This window comes from Tachysurus fulvidraco, chromosome 15 (assembly GCF_022655615.1).
Source record: "Tachysurus fulvidraco isolate hzauxx_2018 chromosome 15, HZAU_PFXX_2.0, whole genome shotgun sequence".
NCBI lineage: Eukaryota > Metazoa > Chordata > Actinopteri > Siluriformes > Bagridae > Tachysurus > Tachysurus fulvidraco.
This window is the reverse complement of record NC_062532.1, coordinates 1,646,190-1,657,192: the sequence shown is the minus strand read 5'-3', so window position 1 is coordinate 1,657,192 and position 11,003 is coordinate 1,646,190. Positions and strand designations below refer to the sequence as shown.

At 42.1% G+C, this 11,003-nt stretch overlaps 1 protein-coding gene across 1 annotated transcript in view; it reads left to right on the top strand.

The window, feature by feature from the left end:
* Positions 1 to 323: 323 nt before the first annotated feature.
* septin12 (septin 12) overlaps positions 324 to 11,003 on the top strand; it is a 55,592-nt gene continuing 44,912 nt past the window's right edge. Inside the window, exons 1-2 of the mRNA XM_027138111.2 lie at positions 324 to 515; positions 8,498 to 9,796. Coding sequence (XP_026993912.2) covers positions 470 to 515; positions 8,498 to 9,796 — 1,345 coding nt within the window. The 5' untranslated portion in view covers positions 324 to 469. The remainder of the gene's footprint in view (positions 516 to 8,497; positions 9,797 to 11,003) is intronic.

The following is an 11,003-nucleotide window of genomic DNA, read 5'->3' as shown; positions in this document are numbered from 1 at the left end:
AATCTACCTTTAGATTTGGCCTAAAACTTTCTGTTGTAATCGGTTTAATATTTACAAATAACGAGTAAAAAAATATAAAAGATTATTACAAGGCTATTCCGGTCAAATATGATTATTTATTTGCATTTATTTTAATTATTAAAAGAGAATTTAGTACAAAATTGATTCGCGTATCGATTCATCTGACACACCTTCTCAAAACGACTCCTTTCAAACACACAGTAAAAAAAAAAAGAACCGATTCGATCCCGACCGAATCCTAAAAACCAGGGAGGAAGCGGCGCGCGCGCGCGGATGTGAGCCGAACTCTGTTAGACGCGCAACTTTGATTTCTTTAGTGTATCGTGGACAGGGAGCGCGTGCGCGTGTAAACATCTCCAAAGAATAAAAGTCTTTGAGGTCCAAACTTATAACTGAGAAACTTTTTTTTATATAATTTATTTCTTTTTCTTAGCGGAATAAAGTCAGGATGTCTGTAAATGATCATCTCGAGGGGATATTGTCGGATTTTGAGGGTGAGTGTTGCACATTTCATGCAATAAAGGGTTAATTTTCAGATCGTATTTGAATTGAAATGCTAATTGAACAAATGCATGGCATAAAGTGCTTATGAGTTCATGCACACTAGTGTGGAACTTCAGAGGATGTGTTTTGAATTGGTTTTTATTAGGTAGGAAATCATATTTCTTTCCTTCCTCAGGAGTAATTAACTAGACGTCATTCTGTTGAATACAATCAGGCCTCAGAAATACTTCCTGGCAATTATGGAGTCTAATTTTCTCTCATTAAACTAATAACTGTTTATAGATGGCATGCATTTGCCTTGTGTGGTCTGGGCTTGAATAATGATCGGAGGAAACGATGTCTGTACAGACTTTGCATTTGTTCTCACAAAACTTTCATGGGGTTCACACAGTTTTTTTTTTTTTTTGGAGGTCTTCAAAGAAGTTAGAACTGCAAAACAACAACAGGAAAAAAAAAAACCCCAAAAAGATCAGCTTTCCATGAAGCCCAAGCAGAAACACATTCCACCGGTGTGGTGGGACTGTAATTATTTTCCAGATTGGAATTAAGGTTCAGAATCATTGCATTCAACACACACACACACACACACACACACACACACACACACACACACACACACACACACACACACACTTTTAGTGGAAAAAAGAGTGGGGAACCTTCCCCGGTATATTCGTCATGGACCCAGCAGGGTTCTCAGAACAATGGTCTTTCTCTCTCTCTCTCTCTCTCTCTCTCTCTCTCTCTCTCTCTCTCTCTCTCTCTCTCTCTCTCTCTGTCTCAGCATTGTAGTGTTTAGACAGGTGTTGATCTGAGGAGACAAACGAATTATGACCTATTCTTCGGATATATAGGCGTGACCTGCTCATAATACCATCATTATTCCAATAGTTTGACTAAACAGCAGCACTGGAGTACAGAAGCTGCTTGTGGGGATGTTGAGGATTGTGGGAATTGCTGAGTACCGCATTTCTGCCAGCACCCTCGCTATTCCATGCTCAGTTGATCATGCGCAAGTTTTAATGTCCTCTGAATTGTTTAGCGCGATAAGTAGCAGCCCTTTTCAGAGCGAACACACATATCAGATGAGCTTCTCATACCCCCCTGGAGTTGTAATAACATCAAGGAATGCCACTGTGGCCACTGGAGACGCGGAGTCTCCGATGCTCTGGGGGTAGTTACTGTATAAGTCCTTTTTTTTAACTGTTGGATGAATTTTAATGAATCGAGTCCCATCCAAATATGTCATTTTGTTATGGACATGATCTGGAAAGATACATTTATAAATGCTCTAGATTCTTGCATTCTTGTTCCAAGAGCATACACTGGGACAACTGTAAGGTTGTCAAAAAAGGACCTTCTGTAACGGCCACCACTTAGCGCCGTGTTGAAAGGCGTACTGTCTTTCCGCTTTGGTTAGCAATCTTCACACACCCAAACCATGTGATTTAGTGGTCGAAGATGCCACAAGAGAGATTCTGTCGTAATCTGTCTGCTTCACCTCGAGCCTGAACAAGCGGGGTCACTTTTGAACAAGGAGCCAGTGTCCTGGCTGGTGCCTGAACTAGTGATATACAGTGCGCTTGTTCACACTTGATGGACCGCCTGTGTCTTGTGCACATGAGTGGACTGTCTCGGATGTCGTGGTCGGCTTCTGTAGTGGTTTTTGTAGTAGTGTGTCTCATCAGATGATGAGAGTAAAGTCCCTTTTTTGGTGGACCATCTGGAAAACCAATCTATAATTGATGAGTTTAAAGGTATACCCCAGATAAGGCTTGGTCATGTGACCTATGAACACTATGAACGATTAACGATTTTTCGACATCGTATATCCGTAAATCCTGTTCCGTCCGATAATTACTTACATGTAAGAAAACCATAGCGCAAAGTCTGTAGAGATCCAGATTTTCAGCGGTCGCACTACCGACCCGGTAAGTCCTAAAGGTCAAAGATCACATGCTAACTAACCCCAAGGTCTTAAAAAATGAAATAACAAAGAGGTTACATGACTGGCTTCCTTTCTTTCCTCAAATCATTTCATGCATTCCTCACCACAAAGTTTTGGTAGACATTGGGGCCCCAGGAAAGCTTGACTAGATCTGAGGGGTTAAATAGTATGAATGTGTGTATGTGTGTGTGTGTGTGTGTGTAAGCGTATGTGTTTATGGCTGGGCCATTACAGAGGTAATTACGGTAAGCTGCTTCTCTTCATCACTGTAGACTAGACAAGCTGCCTTGCTTCAAAGTGCACTGCAAGCTGTTGTCTTTACACAAAAAAAAAGGTGACTGAGGGAAAATAAGATTAGATAAACGTATTTCAGGATTTAGTCAATGATAGTGATTTATGAATGCTTTCTGAGTTTCAAAGGCCTTGGTTCGGTTATCATACCTTGTATAAACACCTGAAATTGAAGTTCTCAGCAAAGAGATCTGGTGCTAATCTGCTTGTTAGTCCTTCAACCTCTGAACCTTCTCGCCGCTCTTCGACGCGTTGCTCCGCACGTAACACGTAAACGCAGCTTTCCCGTGTTAGCTCATCAGGAAACTCGCAGCAATTTGTCAGAGAGCCAAAAAAAGAGGAAAGTAAGAAGGGACTACAGCCTTTGCAAAGATTTAGAGTGTGTGACAGAGTCTTTAAAAGTGTGAAAGTTTTTTTGTTTTTTGGAAGCCCCTGGGGGCAGAAAGCGCCTGGCCTTTCTTTTGCCTCGCCGCAGCGCTGCAAACAGCGGCTCGGAATTTGACTTCCAGATGTGCCGGAGCAGAGGTGGTCTACTGAGCCGTGTACTGCAAAGGGTCGGCAGAGCGTACCTGTTAGGAATGCAGTAGGGAGAGATGAGAGGTGCCTCCATGGCGAGTCCTGACATGCCCCTCCATGCCTGGCCAACTCACTACTACTCTACTCTACTCTCCATTTGCAGGAAGCATCCAGTTCTTCCCAGATGCTCAACGTCCATGCTTTAGCAGGAATCGTGGCTATTTTGCATGTTTAGTCATAGTAAATCAACCTGACTAGACTTTTTGGACGACTGGAAGATGTTTTGATGCTTGGTATAGGGTATTAATCCATTCTATGTAGCCCCTGAGTACATGTATTATATGCTTTGGTGTCAGTGATGAAGAATGGAAGTGATTACAAATGGCAGCTTTCTTGGGGATTGTACAAGTTTATAGCCAGATGTCCACATGCTCCACTTTTGCTTGATTTCCCCAGGACTCTGTCTCTGAGCTCTTCCCTGGGGCAACCATTACCTTTACACAAGGCCCTTCTACACAAAGCCTGCAGCTCTTAAACATAAACCAAACATCTGACTTGATAAACAGTATGCAATAATATAATACCTACAGTATATGGTTCCTTATCCAGGCGAGAACATGACAAACGTCAGGGAATCTTTTTTATTCTGTCCTCGGGGCACCTCCTGTAAAAGCTGTGCATGACAACCCAATCCACCATGCGCCGTACTCGGCTGTGTCAGTTTGCCAACATTTAACAGCCTTTGCAGAGAAGCCTCGTATGTCAGGAACCACTGTGGGGATTGGCTCTGTCTTGCTGCCAACTGCAGAGTGATAGATGGGAATCTGCTTTTGCTCACATGCAGTTTAACCCAACATAAGATAGGTCTTACCCCCAAGGTCAAATAAGCTCAACAGTGTAGACCAGGGCCTGTATTCATAAAGATTCTTAGTGCAAAAAGTTGCCCATAGTAATTCTTAGAAATGTTGGCATTTCCCATTTGAATTAAAGAGAAGATCCTTGTAAAGATAAAAGTTCTTCACAAAGCATCCTAACCCTTAAAAGAGCTCATAAGGTTATAAAGTGTTAGGAGCAGCGAGGAGGACTTTTAAGAGTTTCTTTACCAGAGGAGAAAATGACTGAAAGGTGAAAAGGGAGAAGAAATGTGTCATGTATATAATATTTAATAAAGATAGTGAGTTAATAAGATGATACAGATTAGATCGTGTAGGGATTATTACTGTAACCAATCATAGTAGAGATAATATCAACGACATTAGCGCGGAAATGTCATCATGGCGCCAAATTATATCGTTTCTACCTCAATTCCTCAATACCTCAATGTCTCCAAAACAGTGCCTCATCCAGACGTATATTTTATTTACCACTGCGTCAAAAACGATATCATTTGTATACTTATACATTATTTATAATGTACAGATGTTAGAACATCGCTAATATGATCGGTCACCAACGTAATCCCTACACCATCTATTCATTTTCTACCGCTTATCCGAACTTCTCGTGTCACGGGGAGCCTGTGCCTATCTCAGGCGTCATCGGACATCGAGGCAGAATAGACCCTGGACGGAGTGTCAACCCATCGCAGGGCACACACACACTCTCATTCACTCACACACACACACACACACACACTACGGACAATTTTCCAGAGATGCCAATCAACCTACCATGCATGTCTTTGGACCAGGGGAGGAAACCGGAGTACCCGGAGGAAACCCCCGAGGCACGGGGAGAACATGCAAACTCCACACACACACAAGGCGGAGGCGGGAATCGAATCCCCAACCCTGGAGGTGTGAGATAAACATGCTAACCACTAAGCCATCGTCCCTACACCATATAGACTCAAATATCTGAACATAGAGACAAAGTGAAGGTTTATAATTGACCAGATTTTAAAAGCGCTCCTTTTTTTCTTAGACAAATTATCACAGTTTTCAAAAGAATGTGTCAACTAGTAACGGGTTAAGCTCCGCCTCCTCTCTAGGATAAAATTTGTTGTATTTTCCTGTCTGAAGATACGATTCATAGTTAGGAATTTTTTTAACTAAGTTAGGAGCTCTCTGAGATCATTATTAGAATCTTTATGAATATGGGCCCAGTTCTTTGGAAACTAGCACAGTGGTGTCAAACACATCTAGCAACCTTCTCATGCTAACTAGAAAGCGGTTCTTCAGCAACTCGACTGTCTCTGTGTTACCAGGTTCTAGTTGTTTAGCTTGCTACTTCATTTAACACATCTGATTCCACTTATTCGCTAATTACCTAGGCTTTTGTTTACTTATTTAGAAATTTGTGTCTTATTAAGTTTTATAGGTCATAGTGTAGGAATTTGTGTCTTATTAAGTCTTATAGGTCATAGTGTAGAAATTTGTGTCTTATTAAGTCTTATAGGTCATAGTGTAGAAATTTGTGTCTTATTAGGTCTTATAGGTCATAGTGTAGAAATTTGTGTCTTATTAAGTCTTATTGGTCATAGTGTAGAAATTTGTGTCTTATTAAGTCTTATAGGTCATAGTGTAGAAATCTGTCTTATTGGTCATAGTGTACTGTATAAATTTGTGTCTTATTAAGTCTTATAGGTCATAGTGTAGAAATTTGTGTCTTATTAGGTCTTATAGGTCATAGTGTAGAAATTTGTGTCTTATTAGGTCTTATAGGTCATAGTGTAGAAATTTGTGTCTTATTAGGTCTTATAGGTCATAGTGTAGAAATTTGTGTCTTATTAAGTCTTATCGGTCATAGTGTAGAAATTTGTCTTATTAGGTCTTATAGGTCATAGTGTAGAAATTTGTGTCTTATTAAGTCTTATTGGTCATAGTGTAGAAATTTGTGTCTTATTAAGTCTTATAGGTCATAGTGTAGAAATCTGTCTTATTAGGTCATAGTGTACTGTATAAATTTGTGTCTTATTAAGTCTTATAGGTCATAGTGTATAAATTTGTGTCTTATTAAGTCTTATAGGTCATAGTGTATAAATTTGTGTCTTATTAAGTCTTATAGGTCATAGTGTAGAAATTTGTGTCTTATTAAGTCTTATAGGTCATAGTGTAGAAATTTGTGTCTTATTAAGTCTTATAGGTCATAGTGTAGAAATTTGTGTCTTATTAAGTCTTATAGGTCATAGTGTAAAAATTTGTGTCTTATTAAGTCTTATAGGTGATAGTGTAGAAATTTGTGCTGACGAAATAAGAGCAGCTCAGACAGATAGTTCCTCAAGGGTTCTCTGGATAATGAAATATTTTGCTTTCAAAAAGGAAGTTATTGTTGAATGACAAACGTCTGTTCTTTAAAACCATTTTTGATAGGTCTGTAGTCCTTCAGCCTTAAACGTAGACACTCCTTACACTATGGAATGTGAGATATTTGATTCTACGGGAAGCGAACCATCAATACCAGTTTATCACAATCTGGCAAGTCAAGTCAAGCGGGTTAAATCCTACCATGGAGTGGGAAGAGACGGGAGTGAGAAATTTTGATCGAATCCAGAGAAATTTTTTTAACTACGCATGTAAACAGAGAGTATCTGGAACTTGTGTGAGAGAGTGCGCGGTGCAGTGTGGTGATGATGGCACGCTTAGCTGCCAGTGTAATTATTTCCTGAGTGTTTGACAGCGTGCCAGTAATTACCTGATACCAGCTCCTCTTTATTTTTGGTGGAAAGGGAGTGCAAGTTTACACTTGCATGTGCTCCTCTGAGAGAGGTCTGTTAGTCGGGCTGTGAGCCATTTAAGTCTTTGAAAAAGCAGTAAGTTAAAGTAGCTTGTAGGTTTTCTTTTTATACGATGTGTTTAAGAATATACATAGTGTCTATATACTGTACACTGGCACTCTGTTTGACTCATTAAAGGTGCCCCTTTGCAGTCCTGGGAATAAAAGTGTGTGTCGCCGCTACAAACAGACAGATGTGTGTCTGCTGAACAAAAGCATTCCCGGTGCTGGAATCCGATTAGCTCTCCCAGCTGTGTGACCGGTGATGGGCGAGTTGAAACAAAGGGGCTGTGGTTTGCTTGCTATACAGAGGAAGGCTGTGAAATGGGATTTGATTTAGTGATTTGACAGCAGCTCTAATTGGCAGTGCACCCTACAGGGAGAAAGCTTTGGCAGATAGGGATCCATATCAGAACTGCTACTCAAGATGGTAGATAGAGGGACGTTTACACAGTGCTGGATAACTGCACCTGAAAGACCAACACAACTACAAGTCTACAAGCGAGCCATCCGGGTATTTGGTTTCGTTGTACTTGCAGAATATAAGACATCCAGCAAGATCAGTAGTGAAAGTATGAATCACAAATGCAGTAAAATCTCTTTCAGCATCAGCTGTTGACCTGCTTCAGCTGTTGCCTTCAGTTGATCTGGTGCCCATGCTAAATATTTTCAGCCACATGCCGCCTGCTGCAGAGATCTTGGGACACTCTTGTTGTCCTCTAAAGGAATTCTGGGTCATGGCGAAAAGGCAGGCGTAATCCAAGCCTTCAGCCTGCGACACCACTACGTTTGTGAATCGGCTCTTTGTGTGCGAGGAACTCCGCTCGTTGCAAAGGGAAAGCCTGGAAAGTCATGTTTGCCCTGGGCTTTGTTGCACAGGCTATGAGAATGAAAGTATTATTCAATATCACGGGTCAAGACATACCATTCGCTCGACACTGTGGACTCTTCTTGCTTTCCCGTACTCTTAGGATGTACCTTTTTTTTATTGCTTACCGTTTACAGTGCTGCTTAAATTATGTAAATTGTACCGTGTATATTTAAGACCGTTTGCAGTTATTTTGATCTCAGCATGGTTGTGTTATTGCAGTAGTAAAAAAGCCCTTTAAGTGATTGCTCCATGCTACTTCATTGTGATTTATCTTAGCGAAACTAGCATTAATCCTGCACTATTTTTACACCATGATGTCACAGCAGCCTCAAAGCTAGATCAAACATCCCACATTGTAATTATGGCTCGACCTTTAACAATGCATCTGACAGAGGAATATTTAGTTAAGCCGTCTGTATAAACAAGTCAGCCTTTTAGTCCGTATAAAAAAAAAACATTTTGAGGAAACGAGTATTAGAGTCGATCCATGTACATTGTGTTCTTTAAAAAATAAGATCTAAAGATAGGATCGACATCCAGAAAAAAAATCAGAAATTTATGATTTATGGTTTGCATTTAGAAATATTGCAGTTGCTGATTTTTGTGCATGTTTTTGGTTTGTTTCTCCACAGCTTTGAAGAGATCCTTTGACATTGATGATGTGGATGAGATCCCTACATTCTCCCCAGCCTCCACAGTCACATCTCCCATTAGCCCAAGCTCCATCCTCAACAAAGCTAACGAGGTGCGTAGTCCAGGTGGTATCGTGTCCCCCAGTTATCGCTCGAGGATCAGTCTTAGCTCCAGCCCTGCTCAGAGCCCAGCCATAAAAAATAGGATGGTGTCAAGTCTGTCCTTTAACCGAGGCACCATGGGAAAGCCCACTATCACCTCTAACACCGGAATCAATCGTGCCTCCTCTTTCCAGAACAAATTCAACCCAAATGGCTTCAATTCATCTTCTGGTCCTGGTAGTGATAATGACAGCCTTCACAGTTCCTCTTCCAGCCTGGAATACCAAGCCTCTTCCAAAATGAGCTCCTACACAAGTCCTCCGCAGAGCCCCATGGGAGTAGGTGAGTACAAAGCCCAGCGCTTGGGTAGCCCTGCCTTGAAGAAGTTTTCCTCCCATGGCAACATGTTTCATTCAGAGCTGGAGGGACCTCTGGTGATCCCCACAGAGCCATTAGGTATCAGCCATGGTTCTATGCCCTCACTGGACCTTCAGATGGCTGAGAGTGGCGGAATAAGACGTGTAGTGACCCCGGGAGCAAGATACCCCAGCTCTGCTGTTACTTGGAATGCATATCGTCTACAAAATAATGGCAATACTGGGAAAGATTCATTCATCAATCACCAGCCCCCTAAAACCAAAGAGCCTGCCCGGCTCAATAAATTCCCTCTTGATCTCGACAACCTTGTGGTCAAACCACAGACAGAGAGCCCTGTGCCACCAAAGCCTCCAGCAAGGTTACACCCAGTCTCCACCAGCCCTACTATATCTGAAAGCACCTCAGCTTCCGTCAGTAGCTTAGACAGTGCGGATCTACCCATGGTTCACACCTCCACTTTGGAGAAACAAGAGCTGGACACTCCTTCAGGAGCCATCCCAGTGCCAGACATAAGTGAGTCCCCTGTCCTTCTGTCCCCTGCCCAGACCCTTCGGTTTAATATGGTGTGTCAGCCTCAGATGGGCCAGCTGGCTCCTGCAACATCCCCTCTACCCACACAGGTGAACATCATCAGCAGTCCTGCACAAAACGAGCCTCAGGCCAAAGACAGTGTAGGTTCTATTCTACAGAGGATTGCCTCTTTCTCCAGAGTGGAGGTTAAAGCACCAAAGCCCCACCCGAGCTCTGTCACCCCCATCAGCAATGGTCTCAAGGGAGAGTCCATGCCAGATCAGTGCAAAGAGCTCAAGCGATCTGAAGGTATGCTTTGTTTGTAATGTTTTTGCTAAAACAGATACGTTAATTTGTATTTGTTAGATTTTATTAATTTCGGTACAAATTCTGCTTAATGTATTTTCTAAAGGAGGTCACTAGTGAAAAAAAATCAGGGAATGAAAGATAGTTGTGGTTGAATACATTTTGGTTCTCATAAATGCCAATGTTTGGAAGAAATACTATTTAAACGATGGGTTTATTTAACCTTTGCACAATATAAACGCTATTTCTGGTACCTGTACTTAGCATTTACTTAAAGGGCGAAATATTTCTTTCATAGGGAATACCATTAGTTATATAAACAACCCGGTGGAAGTCTGGAAGCAGGGTTCCAAGTGCTGCTTTCACCACAGCTGTCTTTTCCCATCCATCTCTTTACCATCCAGCAAGGGAATAGGAAAAAAAATGAGTGTGAGGCAGAAAGAAAGAAAGAAAAGAATTCCTGGCATATCAACAAATAGCCAAGTGCAAACAGTGATAACAGTGCAGGGAGGCCTGTCATCACTGCCTATCCTGTACAGGGAACCCTGTCAGCCACAGTAATGCAGAATCCTGCCTCGGGCTGTTGAGTCAGGCCGTGTTTATTGAACAGACTCTCAGGTGTGCTGCCTGAGCCTCACCATGGCCCGCATCCCTGTTCAGCACGGGGATCAGCACAAGCCACCGGAAGCATTGACACTGTAATTTACCGGCTTTGTGGTCTGACTGGCTTAAACGTGTTGTCCGTTTGAGACTCGGGCCGTGGCCTGAGGAACATCAAAGGAAGCGGAGTAGAGACATAGTGGCCAAGTGTGCAAAATTACAGTCCTGGCAGCATCCCTTGGGTCAGGACATCTGGGTCTTTGAAAAGCTGCTGATGGAAACAATATGTGCTAACAAAGAGCTGCATCATGAAACAAAGAAAAGTTAGCATTAATAAAGGCAGTGAGCATCAGAGCTTGCTGGGGTTATCTAGAACCAGAACAGCATGCGTGGGTGGTTTGGTTTTGCCTGGGGTTTGTTTAAAATGGGATTAGACAATGAGAATTGGGAGGGTAGAAAAGGATGCAAGATCATTTGGCTGGGGCCGAGGAGGAAACGTACTTCTTTCCCACATGGTATGTGTTTTCCTTTCCCAGTTTGTTTGCCCCCTCCCTCCTCCCTTCCTGGAATGGGAGGAACGGGGTGTTTTCCTGAATCTGTACAAATGCCT